This window comes from Monodelphis domestica, chromosome 1 (genome assembly GCF_027887165.1).
Source record: "Monodelphis domestica isolate mMonDom1 chromosome 1, mMonDom1.pri, whole genome shotgun sequence".
Classification (NCBI taxonomy): Eukaryota; Metazoa; Chordata; class Mammalia; order Didelphimorphia; family Didelphidae; genus Monodelphis; species Monodelphis domestica.
In genome coordinates, this window is record NC_077227.1 from 59,579,319 (window position 1) to 59,604,217 (window position 24,899).

Genomic DNA, 24,899 nt, shown 5'->3' on the forward strand with positions numbered 1-24,899 from the left:
AATAATGAATATATAAACTAGGAGCAGTGAGAGAGCTAGAGCGCTCTTACTACCTCAATGACAGAAGAGTTAACAGTTTCTTTGTGAGTTGGAGCTCACTTATGAGCTCGGACCTGGTAGTGTTAAGAGCATAGAATGATGGAAACAAGTTCTGTTAGGAAGACCCAAAGATAGATGATATTGCCAAATGAGGACAAGGGTTAAGGAGGCACCCACTGGCCTCTCTATGTTTTGGGCAGGGCAGAATAGAAGCAAACAAGCACCACATTTTTCTAAACTATCCACTGGTCATTAAAAACACAACACAAGATTGTGAATCAGCAAGGTGGGCTAACACAAGTATAGACCCAAGTACTTCATTATGACTGAAATATATATATTAAATATATATATATATAAGTACACACATATAATATATAAGTATATATGTATCCATATAAATATATATAAATATATTAAGTGTTATATAAATAGAAAAATAAATAGGAATATATATAAAATAAAAGAGATCCCTGTAACCCCTCAGCTACAAGCTGTCCTTTTCTTTTCTTTTTAAAAATCTTAACTTCCATCTTAGAATTGATGCTTAGAATCTATTCCAAGGCATTAAAATGCCAAGGACTAGGCAGTTAAGTTAAGAGGTTAAGTGACTTGCTTAGGGTCACACAGCTAGGAAGTATCTGAGGCCACATTTGAACCCAGGACCTCCCACCTATAATCTTAGCTCTCAATCCACTGAACCACCTCGTTGCCCTTTTCAAGGAATAATAAGAGCTAATGTTCATAAACAACTGTCTTGTGGACAAAATGTTTTCCGCACATTAGCTTGCTGCATCTTTATTAACAACCAAGTGAAATAGGGAGTATAATTTTCCCCATTTTTGAGATGAAGAATAATGTTAGTCAGCAGTGTGCATTTATTTAGTTTTTTTATTTAGTTATTATTTATTTTTTATATTATTTATTTATATGTGTAAATATTTATATATGTAAATATATAAATATTATTTAGTTGGTATTATTTAGTTTTTTATTTAATTATTTATAATTAATTCATATACATGATCTCATTCAGACTAATGAGAATCCTGCAACCACAGAAGTACACTACCCTCCTGAGACAGAGGTGATAGACCCAAGGTGCCTGATGTGGGAATTTGTTTTTGCCTGGCTCTTCATATTTGTTACAAGAATTTTCTATGGTGTTTTTTTTTTTAACTGGAAAACAATGGGGAAAAGAAAGGGAGAAAGGAAAGAAAACAGTTTTTAATTAAAAAAAAATTTGATAGAGAGGATTTTATATTTTATATAAATTATATATAAATATAATTAAAATTATATTTTATATTAATAAATAAAATTTTAAATTCTACAAGGTGGGTACCATCCTATCCCTATTTTATAGAAAAGTAAACTGAGGCAGAAAGAAGTTAAGTGACATGCCCAGGAGTCACATATAAAACATAATTCAAAAACCCAGGTCCTTCCTTATTCCAGAGTCCAGCACCCTACCTACTACTCCAGAGGACCTCAAAAAAAAGATCAAAGAGACGTGTCCAAGGTAACACGAGGAAGAGCTGGTCCCTCAAACAAATCCAGGACACCACGTCCCTAGAGTGCTTAAGAATTCTCCAAGTGTATTAGCATGAGATGCCCATAACAATCCTGGGAAACAGGCTGGCATGTTGCTATGTTACTCTTTCCACTGTGCAAATGAAGAGACCCGGAAAAGGGCACTGCTGGACGTTGCAGCGATGTGACTACAGCCACAACCCCAAGCAACAACTCATCTGCCGGCTGGTTTTTGCCACTCGGGCTCCCTCCAGCTGAAGCCCAAGACTGACGATGAAAACACTTGGGTTCTGGGCTGTCCGAGGACCCTGAGTAGCTGCTATTTTGTCCTGGGACCTCCGTTTCCTCTAGGTCAAAGGGCAGGGCTTCCGCCAGCATCATCAGAGCTGTGGACCTCATGGGTCAAGCAGCCTCCAAGCCCCTGAAACTGCCAAGAGAAGCAGGGGAACATGCAGCTGGGGAACAGAAAGTACATCTAACGCTGGGAAAGCACTCAGCAAATGCGATCTGACGCATCCAATGGGGCACCAAGCCGGGTACCTGGCACGAATCTTCACTCATTGGTTAGGAGGCACGAGATGGGCTGCAGGGGAAATTCTAGGGGGGAGGGGGAGGGGGGAGGAGACACCGCCTGGGCCCTGGAGCGCTACGTTACCGTATACTCTCCCTTTCTGCCACAATCTTGTCTCGCTCCTGGAAGGCCCAGTCTCGCCTACACTTGGCCACTTCTGCCTCTTGGATGGCTTCCTTGAGCTCCTGGGACATGGCTTCATACTGCTTCCGGAGCATTTCGATCTCTTTGTTGGCTCGCTCGATGTCCAGGGTGGCTGAATCCTGTATCTGTAAGGTCAGACAGATGGAGAAGTTTATTTGCATTCCTTAGCATGCCAGCTCCAAATATCCCCTATCTTGGACCCTAGAGGTGTAACTGACAAAGGTGTAACTGACAAAGGACAGGGGGCGGGGCTGGGACCGATCCCTACCGTATTCCGCCCTAACCCAACCTGGCCCTCCAATTCAATTTATCTATCATCTATTATCTATGATAGAATGGGGCCTGACACTGGCTGTTGCCAACCTGGTCAAAATAAGTCTACAGGAACCCTACCAGACAGAAGCATCTGACTAGCCCTGAAGTCCGCTGACTCCCCAAGTCGTCTATCTTGTATCCATTCTTATCACAAGACCACACGCCTAGAAGAGAACTTGCTACCTAAACCAATCCAAACCCAAAAGAAATTCCTAGCCCTGCTCTAACACCCGAGCCAAATAGGTGTCCAGCCTCTGCCCTGAGACTTCCAAGGAGGAGCAGGAACCCTCTCTCCCTCCTGAGGCATTTTACTCTACTCTCCACAGCAATAATTGCACATTAGGTTACTGTTTTGTTCCCCTAACATTAAGCCTAATTTTTCCTCTAAAAATTCTGCTTTGCTCCTGGTTCTGGTCTCCTGGGCCAGACAAATCCATTTCCTTTTCCACATGACAGCCCTGTAAATATCTGAACACAGGAGTCGTGTCTCCCCTGAGCCTTCTCTTTAATCGCCTAAATATCTCCAGGTCCTTCCACTAATCCTGATACGACATGGGCTCAAGACTCTAGTGCAACAGCAGCAACACCAAACACTTATTCGGTGTCTATTACCATGTGCCAGGCACTATGCATTATCCTAGATGCCCTCTTCTGGACACTGACCCGTTAAATCAAGGTCCTTTTTACACTGGTGCCCAGAGCCAAACGTAACATTCCTCGTGTAATCTGAAAGTAGAGAGTACAAAGGGATCACTACCTCCTCATTCCTGGAAGTGAAGACTTTTTTATTTCAGTCCAAGATTACAATAGCTTTTTTTGGCTGCCTCATCACATAGTTGAATTCTATAGGTAAATTCCCTGTCTTTTTCAGACGGCTGTCTAAACCACGCCTACCGTGCTCTGTCATTGAAAGTTGATTTTTCTGAACCCAAATGAAAAGACTTTTATATTCATCACTCCTGAATTTCATCCAACTGTAATTGGCTCAATGTTGAAATAAACTAGTCTCCCTAATTCTACCTGTCAAGACCTTTCTGAATCCTGTCTCTCATCCAAGTTGTTAGCTAGCCATCTCTGCTCTGGTCCATCATATAACGATTTTACTAGTTATGTGGCACTGGTTATATATACATATAAATAGCCAGCCCCTGAGAGAAGAGGATGCAATACAAAAATCACATTCTAGCTCCTGCGATCTGATGGGACTTGCCAATATCGACACAGGAACAAATGCCCAAATCAAAAAAGTTCAGTCACCCAAAAAGACAGGGTTCAAATAATGGAAGGATCAAATGTAAGATTGTCCACTCCAACAACAGGAATTTGTTTTGGTTGTTTGGGTTCCCTGGCTTCTTTTGAGACTTAACTCAAGAACCACTTTCTTTGAGAGTCTTTTCCCAATTCTTTCCCCTTTGACTCCTCCTCTCCCCAGTTGCCTTTCCTCCACTTACTCTGTCCATATATCTTATACATACTTGGTTACTTTCATGTTTGTTTCTCCCATTAGGATGTGAGCTCCCTGAGGGCAGGGGCTACTTTTGCCTTTCTCTGTATCTCCATTGCATGCAGTGATCACTTAGTAAATACTTGTCTACTTGAACATTGCCCACAAAGACTTTGGGAATCTCTTTTGAAGCAAGATATCCATGTATCAAAATCTTTTGGAGAAACCCTTTGTAGAGAGGCTCCACTCTTCATGAAGAAGCTGATGTCTATTATGGCTATCTTTCACCATTTTGTTTTACAACATAAAGATTACTGGGTAAGCAAGTCCCTTTTTCTCCCCCTTAAAATCTTCAATATTCCTGACCTTTGGAACTTTAAAATCCGTTTAGACCCAACAGTCACACAATTCAAATAAACTAGGGAAAAATAATGTGTGTAACTTCCAACACCTCACAAATTCTAGTTCTAGTTAGACTCATTGACCTTTAAACATTCTTTCCTAATCTAAATATGATTATAATTCTATTCATTACATATTGCACAAATCAACAGTCAGTTTTTTATTTTAGTGTTAAAATAAACTATTCTACCTAAATGCTGTAATAAAGTCCCAACTTGTCTCCCCTAAATTCTGAGAATCCATGCCTCAAGGTGACAAGGAGTTGTGGGGAAAATACTCAAAGGATCTAGGATCCTTCACTTCCATCAACCAGGAGGCACGTCAAGAGCACTCATCTCCCATGTTGGCTAACTCATCATTTATGGAGGGCTGCCTGGTGTTCTCTAAAAGGGCGCTGAAAACCAGATCCAGCCAAATGAATGCCACAGCCCATCACCAGGAAGGCTTTAGGCTTTGAACTTCCTCCAAGAGTAAACAACAGCGTGAACATGACAGAATTGCCATCTGTCTATTTGTGCTTCCAACTCCCCCCATCGCTCAGTCACCCAGAGAGAGGAAAGGGAAGAAATATTCTAGCCCACTACACTTCTGAAAGACCTGCGGGAGATTTTTCCAATCAGCCAATGAAATATTTATTCAAACATCTGACTGATAGAAAAAGCAATTTCCTGTAGAAGCGGAATGGGTTAGCCTACTTTTCTCCCCTCCCTGTCCCCTGATGTTCTTTCTGGTAACTGAGAATCAGAAATTGGAAATACAAATTCAGTTCATTCCCCGAGGGCAAGATTTGTCATAGACAGAGTTTCCCTTTCACCCCAAGCCTCTTTTTCTCTCAGAGCAGCAAAGCAGACACCAAAAGAGAGCCTTGACAGCCTGCACAGAATTTCACCAAAGGCACAGGGACAGAGGCCCTCCCTCCCAAAGCACAAAAAAAGCACATGGAATAATGGGGAGCGAGACCACATTCAACAGAGGCAGAGCCTTGAAGCATTAAGCGAAGTGTGGGGAACAACTGAGGAGGCTTCCTGCGTTATCCACCTCCGCCAAGGAAGGCACTAAGCTAATCCATCCCAAGCCTCTGAAACTGAGCTCTTCACTGGAGGAGAGAACACCTTCTTTTTCCTTCTAGCTTCCCTCTACCCCTCCCTGATAGTCTCAAAACAGAACAAGGAGCACAAGATTCCACTAGGGTCAGCTCCTAAGCCCTTCCTAAGAACATGATCACGGCTTCTTTTTTTTTTCCCTTGGGCTGTGGGGAGGGACACGGACTGGAAGGGAATAAAATTTACTAACCAGTCCTTCCCCCCGCCGCCTCCCCATCAAAAGGTCCGTCTATCTAGAAAAGAGGCCAAAATTACTATAATTACCTTAATGGGAAGAAAACAGAACTTGGGAAACTGGAAATGGGGTTATAGAATTTCATAGCTTAGAGGAATCCCAGTCCCACCTCTTCCATTTTACAGATGAGGTGAAAAACCCAAAGTAACATCAAAGAGCTCGTGGCAAAGTCAGGGGCAGGACCCTGTTCTCTTAACTCCCCAATCCAGGTGCGCTTCCCATTCTACCTCTCCATCTGGCCATGGGTGGGCTGCATTTTAAAGACACTGACCCTAATGGGTCTCTCCATCTCCAGGCTCTCCCCTCTCTAAACCAGCTGCCAAACTGGTCTCCCTAGAGTACAGGTTGGTCTGTCACTCCCACTTAAACTCCAGTGGCTCCCTATTCTCTCCAAAAGCAAATATAAAGCCTTCATAACCTGGCCCTTTCCTACCTCTCCTATCTTCTCACATTTTCCTTCCACTCCCTGGACTATCCAGCTGAACTCAACACTCCTGGGGGTCTCCCAAGCCTCCCTCCTAAATATTCTCACCTAGGAAAGACCTTCCACTCCCTGGACTATCCAGCTGAACTCAACACTCCTGGGGGTCTCCCGAGCCTCCCTCCTAAATATTCTCATCTAGGAAAGACCTTCCACTCCCTGGACTATCCAGCTGAACTCAACACTCCTGGGGGTCTCCCAAGCCTCCCTCCTAAATATTCTCACCTAGGAAAGACCTTCCACTCCCTGGACTATCCAGCTGAACTCAACACTCCTGGGGGTCTCCCAAGCCTCCCTCCTAAATATTCTCACCTAGGAAAGACCTTCCACTCCCTGGACTATCCAGCTGAACTCAACACTCCTGGGGGTCTCCCAAGCCTCCCTCCTAAATATTCTCACCTAGGAAAGACCTTCCACTCCCTGGACTATCCAGCTGAACTCAACACTCCTGGGGGTCTCCCGAGCCTCCCTCCTAAATATTCTCATCTAGGAAAGACAATTTTTGAAAGTCGAAGATGGCCCAAGAAGGATCTACCTATCCCTTCGCCTCCCTCTTTGAGCTGCCCTGAGTGGTTTCTGTGACACAGGGGGGACCAGCTGAGCAGGCTTTCACAGGAAGCTCTCCCCCATCAAGTCAGGCCTGGGCCACATACCCCCAAATTCCCAAGCATGGTTCTGGCTCCCAGTAGGAGTGTGGCTCGCTCCATAAAGGGAGGTGGGGGGCGGGAGACAGTCAGTACCTGGCGAGCTTGGTAATATTCCCTGAGTAGATGGTCTCTCTGGATGATAGCTTCTGTCCTCTCTTTCCTGGCCACATCTCTTTCTTCCTTTACTGCCTCTATATCTTTGCAAGCTTGATCAAGCTCTTTCTGGGCTTCCGCCTTGTCCTTCACCTCGTAGCAGTATTTTTCCAGTAACTCATTCCTCTCACAGACTGCCCGATCTCTTTCCACCAGAGCTGAGTTCAGCTCCTAAAACAAGAGCCCATCATTGGCACATGTATCACATTGAAGAGAGAACAAAAGCAAAGTTGTCATCTTCCCTCTGGCCACAGACCCACGAAAGGGTCTTTCTCTCTACGGGAGGAGTTTGCATTTTGTTACGAAGCCCCAAGGCTTTGCTCGGGGACCAAGGCAGAAAGAAATAATGGATGAGTCCATGCTGGCACCAGAGAGCACAGGCAAGGACCAATCCTGGGCATCGCTCTCTCTGCAGGGCACCTGGCCATGGCCAATGTCCCTGAGGCCAAAGAGGAGACCAAGGACGGGTGGTACAGTGCCCTGTTTTATGGCCAGGCGTAGGAAACATAAGATGTGTTGCTCCTTGAAATCATACGGTTCTCTTTGTCAGAGCTGGGGCTGATATAGACATGTCTGCCCTCAAGAAAGTATATGCCAATATCGTCCTGGAATTGATTTCCCAGCCGGAAGTGGGGCTGGAGTGGGGGAGGGGGACAGAACCCTGAGGTGGTTGTTTCCAATAAGTGCCGGCAAAGGCTGGCATGGTGCCCTTCCGTGCTCTCAGACTGCCTTGAGCGGTCACTCTCTCCTGGTAATAAGTGCAGTGAGCCAGGACAGGACCCAGTCAGCTGATGGGCTAGACTCACCCGGTGACCTTCCTCTGCAGACAACTCCCTAACACGTGGCTGGAGTTCATCCCCCTGACCCCAGTGCCCGGCTCCAGAGAAAGAAGACACGACAGTGGCCCAGAGAGGGAAGCAGGCTATCTAAAGAAGAAGCAGGCAGGGCTGCAGTGTAGGGCTCCACAGGAAAATCCTCAGCTGGCTGGAGGAAGCCGAACAACCCACGAGGGTTCCCTGTGAGTCCGCTCCCCTGCCAGGCGCACTAAGCCAGGAGAAGGAAGAAGTGGGAAATGGGCTAGAGAAGAAGAGGAAAAAGAGGGACGCAGAGATGGTTCCTTGCCTTGTCACAGACCAGGATTTTCAGCCGGAAGGATTGAGGTAGAAGAGAGAATCTGTTTTATTTGAATCAGAGATAGATGGTGCTTACAACCTAGGAACCTCAGGATGGTTTTCTTCCACCTCCAGCCGGACAGACAGGTGAGGGGTCCATTTAGAGTCATTCAGGAGAGGCAGAAAAGAGCTTTGTCAGTAAAATACCAATCAAGGGTCCGCAAGGGACGCAAGATGAAACGACCCTTCCCCAAAGCCACGAAAGCCTTGAATACAGCTCTAGGGCAGGAGACAGGCAGGCAGGAAGCCACTGGACTGGACGAGGCTGAAAAGAATCACACTCATCCACCTTCTGGGCTCATTGGCCCCCCGATGACCATAAAGACCTGCTTCCAAGAGGCATCAATTAAGGTCAGGAAAGGAATTGCTAATCGCTCCAGTAGCCTCCAAGGGCATTGTGGGAAGCCCATCTATGACCTTGCCGTGTCTCAAAATAGAAAAGAAATTTGGGGAAAAAACTGCCAACTATCGTATCACCTCCGTGAGAGGTAGCATTTGGGGAGAGAAAAATGAGAAGCAAGAAAGGGAATTTTTCCTCACCCTGAAAGGACTAAGGCAGCTCTTAGACTTGGAATCAGGGTGTTGGCTAAGCACAAAAGTGGTTTAATTTTGAGCAGGGTCATTACATGAACTTATATTTCTCATTACAACTCCTGCCTCTAGTTCCCTAAAGAACATGGTCAGAGAAAACCAAGAGGCAGATGATGGGAGGCTAAGACAAAGGCAGGCAAGTTTCTAGGCTGCAAAAGCCTCCAGAAATCACACCTCAATACCTCCCCCTCTGCCCGTGTCCCCCAAGGCTGGGGAGGAGCTACCCTCACTGTACATGATGAAAACCTGACGTTAGGGCATCCCCACTGTGGCCATCTACATGCCACCAATTTACTATCTGGGTCAGACACTTTGTTTGGCATTGCTTGCACTGCAGACAACTCACAACATGGAAGCCTGAACTCCATACCACGAACCCACCCACACACCCCTCAGACACGCACAGAGACTGGCAGAAGAGTAGAGACACATGGGCACAGAACAGTCCAGACAGGAAAAAACAATAACCTGCCACTCAATGGAGAACACCAGAACACCACGGAAAGATGAAGCACTTAAAGTAGTGTGGGGCTTAGCAGACCTATGCATGGTAGCTTAAAGTCACTTTTGCATTTCATGGTGGATAACCAGACTCATGAAATAGTGAGGCCAGCCAGTGGGAGACGATGGGCAAAAATGGACCATATAACCAGTTTTCCATCTCCTTTCCTCCTATTTCGTCTCCCATTGATCATCAAATTCCTATAAATTAAAAAAATTACTATAAAATAAAAATTAAATTAAAAATGAATAATGAAAAATAAAGATATTTTTAAAAACCTTGAATGATGCCATTTCAGTTAAAAAAAAGCCTAAACCTGTTTTTTCAGAGAAGAAAAAAGACAGAATCCATGCCCAAAAGCCTAATGCTAGAGGTGGTGGTTACTATGGGCAACTAGGGGGTCCATTCATGTTACCCTGACCTTCAAGGGTCTGCACTCCAGGGACACGGGCTTAGTTTCAAAGTTAGTGCCCTCTACTTCTTCCCTTACCATTTTGGCAGGACTTGGGAGTGCCTAGTGGAAGCCTCCAGGGACGTATCTCAGTTTGGACCTTGACATCAGTTTCAACTAAGATTCTGTGAATTAACTGTTAAAGGAAAACTTCCAAAGTCCAAAGGGCTTGTTCCTTAAGGGGGACATCTGTTCCTGAGGCAATGGACTTTAAAAATCATCTGAATTCATCCTGGCATGAAACGCTTCATGAAATAGTATGCCTTGACCTTCCCAATTATATTTTATACTGTGAGGTTCTTGATAATGAAAATAACAACAACTGACATATATAATAAGGCACTGAAGTTTGCAGAACACTTGCATGCATCACTTCATTTAACATTTCTAGCAACCTGGTCAGTTGGGTGCTCCAGGGATTCATTACTGTGCCCATTTTATATATAAGGAAACTGAGGCTCAGAGATGAAAGGACTTGCTCATGGAAGATATGAACCCAGGTCTCTGGGTTCAAATACTCTTTCTACTACTAAGCCCTACTACTTCTGACCTCATGAGTTATTATCTTCCCTTTTCCAATGATCTTACTCCCAATTCCAAGAGGGAGAATGGAGTGGACAGAAGAAGGCTGGACCATGAGCCAGAAAGTCCAGAAATCCAGCCTTAGACACTTACTAGCTGTGTGACTCTTGTCAAATCACTTGACCTCAATCTGCTTCAGTTTTCTCATCTAAAATGGGCATAATCAAAAAAATAAAATAAAATAAAATAAAATAAAATAAAATGGGCATAATCATAGTACCTATATTCCTGGGTTGTTGTGAGGATCTAATGAGAAGACTTGTTATTTTTTAAGCCCTTACCTTCTGTCTTGTAATAAATACTATGTGCTCAACTCACTTGCCCAAGAAATGTCAAGAACCAAATTTGAATCCAGGACCCCCCATCTCCAGATTTGGCTCTATCCACCGAGCCACGTAGCTGCCCCATGAAATGATATTTGCAAAGGGTGATGCAAACTTTAAAGTGCCATACACTATTGGGGGGGGGGGGGGGGGGGGAGAATGATCTTTGTCTCCAAATGCTCGGAAATGATCAAATAAAATAATGTTAAAAAATTAAAAATTTAAAAAAAAATAAAGTGCCATACACCTATCATCATCTTCTTCATCATTATTATGAGTATTAGCTAGAGACGGAACCAACCTGCTGAAGAAATTCCAAGAATGGACACCCTGAGTTACCTTCACTAAAGAAGCCTGGAAGACCTGACTTCCAAAGAAAACCCCCACTTGGGTGTTTGGCCGGGTGTACCAGCTTCCCTCCCTCCTCTTCTAGCAGGCAGGCCGTGCCACCCCGGAGGAAGCTCGTGTCTACCTGTCTCAGAGCTTCCATCTCTTCACTGGCCACCCTCTTCTCAGAGGTGGTGTTTTTCAATTTGGACTCAGCCAGTTCCAGCTCCGTCTGAAGTTTGTCCAGCTCTTTGATGACCTGGTCCCGCTCGCTCATGATGAGCTGATACTCATTGAAGACGGAATCCCGCTCCTCCTTGTACTTCTCTGCATCCTTCAGAGCCTTCAGCTGCATGGACCTCAGCCGGGTCACCTCCGACTGAAGGCGCTCCATTTCCCGCTGAAGTTCCTTGTTCTGGACCGTTGCCTTGTTCAGGTCCTGCTGCATTGACTCAAACCTGCAGGGAGAACAAGGAGGCAGGCAATGAACGGAGCCAAGCCCAAGAAGAGATGGCCAATTTGGTCCCTCATTCCGCTGCCTTTTTTTTTAACACTCCCAACTCCCCTGAATAACCAGTTCTGAAGTTTCAGGTGAAATCCCCCTATTTACCCCAACCAGGAAAGTCACGGATCAATATCCCTGAAACAGACATTTTTCTGTCTTTTGCCAATCCTGGGAAGTAGTTGAAAGCGACACCCATTCTCCTACCCTAGACCAGAGTTCCAGGCTCTTTTTCCTCCCACCCATCCACCAAGATGACAAAATTTTGGAACTAGAAGGTCCAACCTCTTCTGGTCCAACCTCTTCATTTTACAAACAAGGGGCATGAAGCCCTGAGCCATAAAAGTGACTTGCCCAAAGTCACACAGTCTGTTCTCAACGAGAACAACGAGCTTGTGTCTCCCCAAGACAGATCAGCTCAGAAGAAACGAGAAGTGATGAAAACATGAAAATCTATAGAGTATTTCCCGTTTTACAAAGCATTTTTATTATAACTATCCAGTAAGGCAGGGAGAACAAGAATGACTACTTTCATTTTACAGACTATTTCTATTATATATTATATATATTCTCAGCCTCCTGAAATACCTAAACACACATATGGCAGACACGAACCCAGGGATGCAGGGCATGGCGTCATACAGTGGTGGCCCCACAAGGTGAACACTTTTAAAATATAACTTTCTAGAAAAAAAGGATGACAGTTTTACCAGTATGTACAATTCTCAACATAGTACCTTAGGAGCAGTTACTAGAATTTGCAAAGATAATGTGTCCTTTGGGGAATATATAATTGGCTTTTTAAAGAAAACCATTCTTTTTTTTTTTTTAAACAGAGTCAAATCTAAATATTGGTTCCAAGGTAGAAGCATGGTAACGGCTAGGCAGTAAGTAGGGTTAAGTGACTTGCCCAGGGTCATACAGTTAGGAGGTAAATGAGGCCACATTTGAACCTAGGATCTCCCATCTCTAGGGCTAGTTCTCAATCAACTGAGCTAACTAGCTGTCCTGGAAAGCCATTTTGCCATTCTTAAAACAAAGAGTTCACTCACAAGTAACTGGGTAAATAACTTTACTGGGGGGGGGGGGGGAGGGGGAGGAATCCTATCTGTGTAGGGAACTCCCAGAAAGGAACTCCATTGCTCCACCAAGGTAAATAAGCATCTTTTCTGAAAATTGAAGTCTTAGAGAGTTGTCTGGGGGAATAAGAGCTTGGGGGGAGGGGAGTCACATAGCAATAAAATATGTGAAGTGTTTAAGTGGAATTTTGAACTCTTGGACTTCATCCCCCAGAAATCCATCAGTATCTCCCAGAATTCCTCTCATCTCTCCAGCACGTTGAGTGGTCGTTTGTATTTAAGCTTTTCACTTTTTTTCCCGACCTGGATGGGTTCAGATAGTTCTTTTATTTTAGTTATTATTAATAAATTAATGAATTATTATTATATTTTTATTTATTATTTATTTATATATTTATTGTTATTAATTATTAATAAAATAATAAATTATTGATGAATTATTATTAATAAAACTTTAAGAATATCTTAAGTTATTGAATATTAATTTTAAAACCCACAGAAGCTATATTTGAACTCGGGTCTCTCTGACTCCAAGTCCATCACCCTCCTTCCCCATAATCCATGAAACAAACATGGCCACGAAAAATGCTTTTAATCTACTTCTGGTTCAGAGCTCCTTCGTGTGTCTCCATACGATAATAATAACTACTATAGGTTCCTCAAAGGAGATAGTACTCCTTTTTGATGACAGTATGAATAGGACTCTCACCGGACACATTATTTTTCAAAGGCAGTGCCCACCTGGTATTGGGCAGAACAGAACCTGAGCAGGTAGCAGGACAGAGCAGGTAAGACAGTAAATCAGGTAGACCCAGGTTCGAATCCCACCTCAGACACTTTCTTGCTGTGTAAAACTAAATCACTTAACCTGTGAGAGCCTCAGTTTGCTCATCTGTACAAAGGAGGCTGGGCTCAAAGGCCTTTACAGATACCAAGACAGCTCTCGAATTGACCAAGATAGCTCCCAATGGCCTCAGATCTATTGCAAAGTGCCCTGGAGAATGGGGTTCTCGTTCCCATTCCCCTACTCGTCAGTCATATCATCATGAGCAGGACCTTCAGGTCTCTAAGCTTCATTCTCCAAATCCACAAAAATGGAAGCCAAAATCTCTTCCCTGCCCTTCTTCTTAAAAATGGCGTGAGGATGAAATGGGGTCAGAGATGCATCATTCTTATTGATGTGGGGGGGAGTGGGGAGGGGGGAGCCAGGATCAGCCTCCCAAATGATGATCCCATGCCTGCCCAGAGAGGTCACGCAGCCAGACGGTCTAGACCGTAATCTCAGGCCCCACTTCCCCTAGACCCCTTCTCCCCAGCCCTCTGGCCCTCCTGCCAGCCCCTGGCTCCTACCGCCTTAGGGATAAGGAGTACTGTTGCTGGAAGTGGATGGAGGTGTCTCTCTGTTTCACCAGGGTGTCCGTCTGTTTCTGCAGGCGCCTGTTCTCCTCCTCCATCTGCTCCAGCCGACTCAGGTCCGTGTTGTGGTTGGCGACCTTCTCATTGTACCGCTTTCTCAGCCCATCGTAGTCCTTCTTCAGTCCCTCCAGCTTCCCCATGGCTGTGTCATACAGTGTGTTGAGGATCTCCGATGACCCATTCTCCTTCAAAACCTAAAAACACAAGGGACTCGATTGCCAACAGCTCTGGGACATATATTAATCTCTCCTACTACAGAGGCAAGCTAGGGGGCTCGGTGGATAGAGCTCTGGACCTGGAAACTGAACACCTAAGTTTAAATCTGGCCTTAGGCACTTACTAGTCAGACCCTTAGCAAGTCTCTGAACTTCTATGTGCCTTAATCCACTGGGGAAGGGAATGGCAAACCACTTCAGTCCCTCTGCCAAAAAAATATCAAATGGGGTCAAGAAGAGACACGCACGACTGAACGACTCTTCGTAGAATGTGGGCTCCCAAAGAATAGGGATAGTTTTCATTCTTTGCATTTGTACCTCCAAGGTCTGACACAGTGTTCACAGAAGATATTTAATAAATGCCTGCTGTTCGGTTTATAGTGCTTAGTGATTGCAAGCACCCTCACAAAACCCAGTGAGGCAAGGGCTATTATCATCCTTATCATAAGGATGAGGAAACTAAGACAGACAGTAGTTAAGTGACTAGCCCAGAATCATACAACCAAGGTAGTATCTGAGGCGAGATTTGAACTCTAGACTTCCTGATCCCAAGTCCAGCACTCTAATTACTTTGTCTACCTCTACTTACTTAGGTTAATGTGTACTTATTTTTGGAAACAACAACTAAGATAAAAATACTGCACAAACCTTAAAACCTATGTCAAGATCTGTTATCCTACTCAAGTAAATTACTCAGATAATTTATAACTTTATAAATTTAATAAAGTTTATATAAATTTTATATATTTATATATATATGTGTTTATATATATATAAATATAAATTATATAAAAATAAAATAAATTTATAACTCGTGTCCCAAAACATTTTAAACAAATTTGGACAAAATCTTTCTAAAGTTTATTATCCCAAGGGGCAGCAGCTAATATGGCTCAGTGAATAGAGTGCCAGGCCTGGAGTCGAGAGGACCCAGGTTCAAATTAGACCCCAGACAGTTCCTAGCTGTGGGTCCTTAGACAAGTCACTTAATCCTATTTGCCTAGCTTGGGCTGCTCTTCTGTCTTAAGAGGAATTGTTACTAAGACAGAAAAGTAGGGGTAAAAAAATAAACAATTCAAATAAAATGTATCAGAATTTCTTATAATCTTAAACAGAGTATGGAGAATATTGTCCAAAGGAGTCTACTAACAAGAGAATTACTGCAGTGCTGAGTAGTCTAGCCCAGTAATTCTGATGGCTCTTGCGGCATTTGGGACTTTTCTCCCCACAAAAAATGACCCCTTGCTGCTGAGGGTTCTGAGTTAGATCTAATTTTTATAGCCTTCTGTCTCCACCACTATCAGGCTGGCAGCTGTCCATTCTTAACCCTGTCAGCCCACACCAGCCCTTCTCTTTGCCTCTATTCTTCTGTGGACTGGAAAACTTGATAATCATTCTCGCTATGGATAAACCAAGACTCACTAGTTCAGTTTATGCACGGATACTGTAACATACTGCAGCATTAAATTTAGGCATGGATATTGTAACGTTGTACTCAAAGAGGCATTTTTGCCCTTAGAAGCAGCTAGGAGGTCCCATAGTATACAGAGCATGGGTCTGGAGTCAGAAAGTCCCAAGTTCAAATTCAGCTCCAGGCATTAACTAGTTGTATGACCCTGGGCAAGTCATTTAACCTGTATTGGCCTCAGTTCTCTCAACTGTAAAACTGGAATAATTAACAGCCTCTATTTCCCAGGGTTGTTGTAAGAATCTAATGAGAAAATAATGGCAAGGCATTTAAACACTGTTCCTGGCACATAGTAAGTTCTAAAGGTTAGATATTATTATTATTATTGTTGTTGTTGTTATTATTATTGATGATGATGATGGTGATGATGATGATGATGGCCAGCCTTAATTTGTAAACTTTTCTGGATCTAAACTTGATTCCCTTTCCTTGTGGGAGAAGACAGACAGCATGACAGGAACAAGAATTAGAGGGTTTGGGTTCAAAATCTGGTGTTAAAAGAGTTACATTAATGTATCAGCTCAGGGCTGCTGGGTGGCTCAGTGGATGAAGATCCAGACCTAGAGAAGGGAGGTCCTGAGTTCACATCTGGCCTCCAATACTTACTTCTCCTCTGCCACAAGCCCTCCTCACCTTCCAATTCTTACTCCCCTCCATGTGGTCTTTCCCTATTCAAATGGAACTTCTCCAAAAGCAGAGGCTGTCTCGCTTGCTTAAATCTGTATCCTCAATGCCTGGCACAAAGCAAGATGCTATCTCGTTTCATTTCCATCTCTAAAGTTACGAAAATTCACAGAGGAGGAGATTTTTTGATAGTTTATTAAATGAGAATTCCTTATAGCACGTTGGAATTAATCCTGCAAATCCCAAGTCCTCCCTATTTTTTAATCAAGGATGCTTTATTATCCCAGAGAAAGACTACTGTCATTCTAGTGGTGCCCACGAGGTGGCAGCGATGGGTAGAACCATGGGAGAATCTTCTAGTATTCTGATATTCCAACATCCAAACAGAAATAATCGTTTTTAAAACGTATTGAGAACTCCTAAGATCGTACAAGTGAAGCAGCCGAGGATCTGGAGGTCATCTAAAGTCATCTAAAGTCCGACCTCTTCAGTTTAAAGATAAGGAAACTGAACCAAGGGATACTACCTACAATACCCCATTGGGTAGCCCTTGCCTTTCCGTCTTGAGTGCTATTACTAAACTAGAAACTAAGTGTTTAAAAAATAAATAAAAATAAGCCACTGGTCAAGTTCAAAGTGATATCTGAGAAGGAATGAACTATTTCCCCCTGGAATCCAAGAGGCTAGTTTCAAATCCCATCTCTGCCCTTTACCCTCCATATGGTCCTAGACAACTGATTTCCCATCTCTGGGCCTTGGCTTCCACACCTGTAAAATGAAGGGTCTGGACTCCAGAGCCTCTGAGGTCCCTTTCTGCTCAAGATCTATGATCCTATGACTGAGGATGTAGACTTTAAACGATCACCCTAGTGCAATTGTCAGTAATATGGGTCTTGATCAATGACACAAGGAAAACCCAGTGGGATTGTGCATCGGCTAAGGGAGAGGGGAGGGAAAGAACATGAATCATGTAACCGTGGGAAAATATTCTAAATTAATTAATTAAATAAAATTTTTCAATTCAAAAAAATTTTCTAAACTAAATAAATAAATGAATTAATAAATACATAGATAAATAAATAAATAAGTGAATGAATGAATGAATGAATGAATGAATGAATGAATGAATGAATGAATGAAGAGCTATGATCCTATTCATTTTCTACATTTTCTTAAGTGAACTAAGGAGGGGGCAAAGAGAAGGGCAATGAAGTTGTTTAGATCCTAAGAGATTTGTCCACGTTCTTATCCCTCTAATGTTCCGGCCACAGGAGGCTTTTTCCTGTGTGTATCCCTGGGAATCCAAGGCCAGTCCCAGCTCTCACAAGAATGAGACCAACAAAACCCACCGAGGAGAAGACGGAAATCATCCCTGCCGTCCTCGGAAGATGGAACAGCGTGGCGGAAGATCTGCGAAGCAGGATGGGCCATCGGCTTGGCTTTTCAGCCATGAAACCTAATCCCTTCAATCGTCACACCCAGAGCAGCGACATTTCCTCTAAACCATAAATCATCCGGCTGGCCGGAGCGATGGGTAAATCCCTCTTGCAAACACTCAAGGCAAACAGCCCCCTTAGCCAGCAAGGGCCTCTTGGAGTTTACAAGCCGTGGGAGGATCCAGGCAACAAAACCACCCTAGTGGAACCCGGCTGACCTTTCCCCTGTGGGCTTTGTCGGGGAAGCGGCCTGGCCCAGGTCCTGGGAGGAGGGAGCCGCAAACACCTTCTTAGCGTGCTGAGGGAGCCGGGGCCAAACACTGCCTCAGAGTGCCCGACACCGGACAGCCCCACGGGGGCAGGCAGGAGGAGAGAAAGCAGTGTGTTCTGTCCATTCAGAAATGTCCGTTCTTGCTCTCCTTTTCTCCCAAATTTTAAGGGCATTAATCACCCGGAGGCTTTGTTCTCTCTGAATAGACTCTGGAAACCTAAACAGCCAAAGTTTATTCAAACACCAACCTCTCCACCCCCCACCCCCAACCGTGGAGTGTCTCTTATTAGAAGAGGGCGAGGAGAAGGAACTGGGTAGGGCAGTCAGGTGCTAGGAGAGTCCTCGGCTTTCTGGGAAGGGAGCAGGACAGAGAAAGGGGGCTCGGTATTTTCTCGTGTAAAACAGCCTGGATGGACTGCTCCCCCCCAAAACACAGCGGCTGCCTCGTCTCCAAGGGGAAGCTACAAGGATCTCGCCACAAAGCCTTTCCACCTGGGGAAGGGCAGTGTTTAAAAGTAAGACGAAATAGGAATAGAATTCTGAGGCTGTCAGCCTTTGGGAGAGGCTGCCTTGTTTGGAAAGGGGGAGAAGGGTGACTGGAGAGAAGGAAAAAGTCCCCACTCAGAGCAGAATAAGAAAACGATGACTTGGGGCATGGCCAGGAAAGCCACGATGGGCAGGGTGGGGGGAAGCGAGTCGAGTTCGGGGCTTGAGACCTCAGGAAATATTCTAGAGAAAAATAAGATTGCCTCACAGGACAAAGTGAGGCAGATTGGCCGCTGGCTGGGGACTGGGGACTTGGATTTAAATTCTACCTTTGCTACTTATTGTGTGATAGAAACAGGGGAAATCCCATCACTTCCCTGGGCTATTTCCGCACCTATAAAATGAAGGGATGGGGCAGTTGGGTAGCACAATGGACAGGGCCAGACCTGGAGTCAGGAAGACCCGAGTTCAAATATGGCCGCGTCGCTTAACCCTTTTTGCCTCAGTTTCCTCATCTATAAAATGAAGGGATGGGGCAGTTGGGTAGCACAATGGACAGGGCCAGACCTGGAGTCAGGAAGACCCGAGTTCAAATATGGCCGCGTCACTTAACCCTTTTTGCCTCAGTTTCCTCATCTATAAAATGAAGGGATGGGGCAGTTGGGTAGCACAATGGACAGGGCCAGACCTGGAGTCAGGAAGACCCGAGTTCAAATATGGCCGAGTCACTTAGCCCTTTTTTGCCTCAGTTTCCTCATCTATAAAATGAAGGGATGGGGCAGTTGGGTAGCACAATGGACAGGGCCAGACCTGGAGTCAGGAAGACCCGAGTTCAAATATGGCCGAGTCACTTAGCCCTTTTTGCCTCAGTTTCCTCATCTATAAAATGAAGGGATGGGGCAGTTGGGTAGCACAATGGACAGGGCCAGACCTGGAGTCAGGAAGACCCGAGTTCAAATATGGCCGAGTCACTTAGCCCTTTTTTGCCTCAGTTTCCTCATCTATAAAATGAAGGGATGGGGCAGTTGGGTGGCACAATGGACAGGGCCAGACCTGGAGTCAGGAAGACCCGAGTTCAAATATGGCCGCGTCACTTAACCCTTTTTGCCTCAGTTTCCTCATCTATAAAATGAACTGGGAAAGGAAATGGCAAACCAAAGGAGAGTCAGACAGGACTAAAATGACCAAACAACAAAATGAACTGGTGGGTCAAGATGTCCCCTGATACCCCCCTCCCAATTTGAGATCCAATGGTCATCTCACAACAACCTCGTAAACTGGAGATTTCCAATATTCCCAAGAAAAGGGGCTGGAGAGGCTAAAAATGCCCAGCTTGGTTGTAAGCTCTATCCAGAGCACGGACCACGATGCCCGGCACACAGCACATGCTACCTAAATACTTGTGGACTGTGGAATGATTCCAGTATCTCCTCCTCTGCCTCCCCTACCATGTTTTCCCACAAATGCTAAGTGGCTCCCTCTGAAGAGGCGGCAGAACAGGCTGCTGAGCCTAGGATCGGGAGGACTTGAACTGAAATCACGCCTATGAGATATCTGAGTCACGTGCCCCTGGACAAAGCTCCCAAGCTCTCAAAGTCTCTTTTCCCCAAATATAAAATTTAATCAACCAATTAATTTATGAGCTAGTTTAAATTAATCAGCTAATTTATTAAATGCCTAAAGTAAGCACTGAGGACACAAAGAAGACAGTGCCTCTAATGGAGGAGCCAAAAAAAGGATAAATTGGAGATTATCAACAGAAGGAAGACACTAGAATGAAGAGTTCCTGGACCTCGGGAAAGGCTTCTTAATAACAAGAGTTACTTATCCAGAGCCAGAGGACCTGTGTTCAAATGGTGGCATTCCTACTTAATATGTCCGTATGACCACAGGAAAGACATTTACCTTCTCTACAAACTTCATTTGTAAAATGAAGAGATGGCCCTAGATGGCCGCCAAGGTCCAAATCTACCATCTTCCATCAAGAATGGGGAAAACTAAGGCCCCAAATCAACTGTACAACCTGAACTAAGACTCAGGTTTCCTAATACATGATCCGGAGGTTTTTTCCTCTCTTGTATCTCACATCACATCCTTCTTGCCTCCCTCCGGTATCTCTCTTCTGCCAAGCTGCTCGCTCCTTCTCTTCCTTCAAACATCAGAACGGAAAGCTGTTCCTAGAACCCAACACACTTGGGTTATCCCTCCACAAAACCTTAGAGAGAAAGTCCCGAGAGAATAGCTAAAGGGTCCACTGAATTCCTTTTAAACGGACACTCTGTAAGCGGACATCATCACTAGCAACCTTAGAAACTCTCACATTTGGCTTCACCCTGTCCACTGGGTGACTATGAACAGATTGCTTACACTATGGTTGCCCACCTGAGTCGTTGGGGGTTTTTTTAGTTATTTTTCAGTCTTCTCTAACTCTTTGGGATCCCATTTAGGTTCTTTTTGGCAAAGACACTAGAGTGGTTTTGCCATTTTCCATTTTACAGATGAGGCATTGAAGTAAACAGGGCTAAATGACCTGACCAGGGCCATACTGTTTGACATTATTCAGTTGTGTCTGACTCTTCATGATCCCATTTGGAATTTTCCTAGCAAAGAGAGTGGAGGGATTTGCCATTTCCTTCTCCAACTCATTTACAGATAAGGAAATTGAAGCAAACAAGGTGAAGCGACTTGGCCAGGGTCCCACAGCTAGGAAGTGGCTGAGGTCAGACTGGAACTCACAAAGATGAGTTTCCCAGATCTTGGGGGGGAGATTTCTATGCCCACAGACAACCCTTCCTGAGTAAAGACATCTTGCCTTCTCCTTCTGTAGGTTACTACAACTATAAAATAGCACAATAACCAACATAATAAATGCTGGACAAATGATTAAATTCAAATGTCTGTTGTAGAGTGAATTCTGAAGGAGGTGTGGGCTCAGACAGGTAAATTCTGAGGTTCCCTCCCTCCTACAAAGAAATCCAAAAGAATGGATTGTCAGGAGGTTGAGGCTTCCTCCCTGACTTGCACCTCACTCCCAGGAGGTCTTTAAGCAAAAGAGGCTGAACAATTGCCAGGCACCTTTTAGGAGGGGACTCCTATTTAGGTAGAGCATTGTTAGGTAGAGCATAGTTGGCCTTAGGGGGCTCTCTTCCCATCTTGGGGTTCTATAATTCTGCCGTGTACAACTTTATTATTTTTGTAGGTCAGAATTGATTTTAAAGGAAATAGGCTTGACAGTGTACACCTGTGATACCTGCTCCTGGGGAAGTTGAGGTCGGTCAGTCATTTGAAAATTCAGGTCTAAACTGAAATTGGGCTAAAGTAGAAGGAGTAAATAAATTACTTAAAATATTTCAGGATAGATAGATAGACAGACAGACAGACAGACAGACAGACAGACAGACAGACACAGATAGATGGAGATAGATCGAGATGGGTGGAGATAGATGGATAGATAGATAGATAGATAGATAGATAGATAGACAGACAGACAGACAGACACAGATAGATGGAGATAGATGATGGATGGAGATGGATGGGTGGATGGATGGATGGATGGATGGATGGATGGATGGATAGATGGATAGATAGATAGATAGATAGATAGATAGATAGATAGATTGATATATTGATAGATTGATAGATAGATTGATTGATAGATTGATAGATTGATTGATTGACAGATTGATAGACAGATAGACAGAGATGTAGATAGATGATGGATGGAGATGGATAGATAGATAGATAGATAGATAGATAGATAGATAGATAGATAGATAGATAGATAGATAGATAGATAGATAGATAGATGATGGATGGAGGTGGATGGATGGATGGATGGATAGATAGATAGATAGATAGATAGATAGATAGATAGATAGATAGATAGATAGATAGATAGATAGATAGATAGATATACAGACAGACAGACACAGACAGACAGACAGACAGACAGATAGATAGATAGATAGATAGATAGATAGATAGATAGATAGATAGATAGATAGACTGATAGATGGATAGATGGATAGATGGATGGACAGATGGATAGATAGAAGGAAAGAATGGATAGATAGATAGATAGATAGATAGATAGATAGATAGATAGATAGATAGATAGATAGATAGATAGATAGATAGATAGATAGATAGATAGATAGATGATGGATGGAGATGGATGGATAGATAGATAGATAGATAGATAGATAGATAGATAGATAGATAGATAGACAGACAGACAGACAAATAAATGAATAAATGAATAGATAAAAAAATAAAAGTAGATGGAGTGCCCACATTGAGTCCACCATTAAGCACCAAGACGGCGAACCACCCAGAGAGGGGGTGTACCAGGCTGCCAAAGAAGGAGAAAACCAGCCCCGCTCAGAAACAAGGAGAGCAAAGTTTCTCTGCTTTTCAGCCCTGGGATTGGGCCATGAGTGACTATTGCACTTTGAGCCAGTCTCAAAAAAGAAAAAAACAAAAAACCAATGGATTTTTCTTTTCAAGTGTTCTGGTAAGTTCAGATTTTTCCCACATCCAGTTGGCTTGAGACAAGGTCCATTGGCAGCATTATGGCCAACCCACTGAGCTATTATATAGAACTTACTCCTGAAAATGGCTGAAAAGAGAGACAAGGACTATAAGCAGGGCTGGGCTGCTCCTTCAGGGAAGCGAGCATCTTCCCCGACACAGGACATCTTCTCTGCGTCAGGGTGAGATCTGAACTTGCCCCATTTTTACCAATAAAGACAGTGAGGCACAGAATTCACAAAAACGGAAGGGATCCCCCTAGACAAGAGGTCCTCCCCTGGGCCACGTTAACCGCTAGCTGTGGGTCGATTCAAGGGAGCCTGTGAATTGGCAGACGGGGGGAGAAATTACCTCTTTATTTCAATAGAATTAGGTTTTATGCATTTAAAAATATGAAACGGAGGAGGCTTCCCCTGACTGAAAGGAGGGACATAAAACAGCGGGCTAGACCAGCCCCCTCATTTTACCAAGAAGAAAGCTGAAGCCCAAGGAGTGTATGGGCTCCATTGAAGATCCCGGGGGGCTGGAGGGGGATCCCCGCCAGAGCCAGCAGGGGAAGGAACCCGGGCCTCCTCCCCTACCTCCGAGGTCTGCGCGACTCCAGCTGCAGAGATCTGAGACAGAACCAGCCCCGGCCGCAGAGCTGACCCCTGCTAACGGCCCTACCGGACACAGGGGGGGCGCTTGGAACTTTGCCAAAGCCTTGTGGCGGCTCTCCTCCTCTGCTCCCCAGAATGAGCCCGTGGGGCAGGGCGGAGGCCTCCAGTCCAGCGTGCCCCCCCGTTACAGCCCCATCCAGCCCCCCGCGCTGCCCGGAGACCCACCTGCTGCTGCTGGGCCCGGAGGTCAGTAATCTCCTTCTGGTCCTCCTCTCGAAGCCGTTTCATGTCTTCACAGGACTGCTGCAAGTGGTTCCGCTCCCTCAGCAGCTGCCCGTTCTCCCTCCTCAGCGCATCCACGTCCTCCTTCAGTTGGGCCTGGTCACTCAGGAGGCGGTTGTGGAGGGTGCTGGAAAAGAGCCCTCGCCCTGAAGCTTGGGGGGGCCCAGGGGCCCCCCAGACCGACTCTCGCTAGAAGGGCCCCCCCACCCCCCGGGATGGGAGCAAGGACGGCCTGACTGACCACAGGCCGAAGTCAAGGAGCCAAACCAAGAAATGAGCTCAACCCATCAAGCCCCCCGACTCACCAGGCAGGAAGGGGAAGCCCACAAACAGGCCTTCCTACTGACGGGCTGGATGGCACCTCGGAAATGAGGAGCGCCCACCTGCCTAGAAACTACATAACCCTTAAGACCCGAGGCCTCGGAGCAGCTAGACTCAAGTGGATTAAGAGGGGAGGTACAGGGAGGCAGCTGGGTGGCTCAGCGGACTGAGAGTCAGACCCAGAGAAAGGAGGTCCTGGGTTCAAATCTGGCCTCAGACACTTCCCAGCTGTGTGACCCTGGCCATGTCTCTTAACCCCCATTGCCTAGCCCTGACCACTCTTCTGCCTTGGAACCAATACTCAGTATTGATTCTAAGATGAAAGGTAAGGATTTATTTAAAAAAAAAAAAAGAGGGGAGGTACAGGGGGGCAGTCCTGGGTTCAAATTTAGCCTCAGGCAAGTCTCTTAACCCCCATTGCCTAGCCCTTCTGCCTTAGAACCAATATACACAGCGATTCTAAGACAGAAGGGAAGGGTTTATTTGTTTTTTTAAGATTACTTAAAGCCTCAGGCCTGGACTGATACCAGAAGAAACTAGCTGGGTGCCATTGCTCAGAGAGGAAGAGGAAATGTGGTCAAAACCCAAGCGTTTCCCCTTCTCCAGAAAGGGAGAGCAGCAATGGGCTAAGGAACAGCCGAGGGTTCCAATAAAT

General features: G+C 44.8%; 1 protein-coding gene across 4 annotated transcripts in view; it reads right to left on the minus strand.

Moving 5' to 3' along the window:
- DLG5 (discs large MAGUK scaffold protein 5) overlaps window positions 1-24,899 on the minus strand; it is a 156,596-nt gene that overhangs the window by 49,003 nt on the left and 82,694 nt on the right. For 2 of the 4 annotated variants that reach the window (XM_056799654.1, XM_056799651.1), the window contains 5 exons: window positions 23,867-24,050; window positions 13,947-14,206; window positions 11,161-11,473; window positions 7,008-7,238; window positions 2,228-2,412 (listed from right to left, as the gene is read on the minus strand). In XM_056799654.1, the coding sequence (XP_056655632.1) occupies window positions 2,228-2,412; window positions 7,008-7,238; window positions 11,161-11,473; window positions 13,947-14,206; window positions 23,867-24,050 (1,173 nt within the window). The remainder of the gene's footprint in view (window positions 1-2,227; window positions 2,413-7,007; window positions 7,239-11,160; window positions 11,474-13,946; window positions 14,207-23,866; window positions 24,051-24,899) is intronic. The other 2 variants (XM_056799663.1, XM_056799657.1) reach the window with 1 other exon arrangement.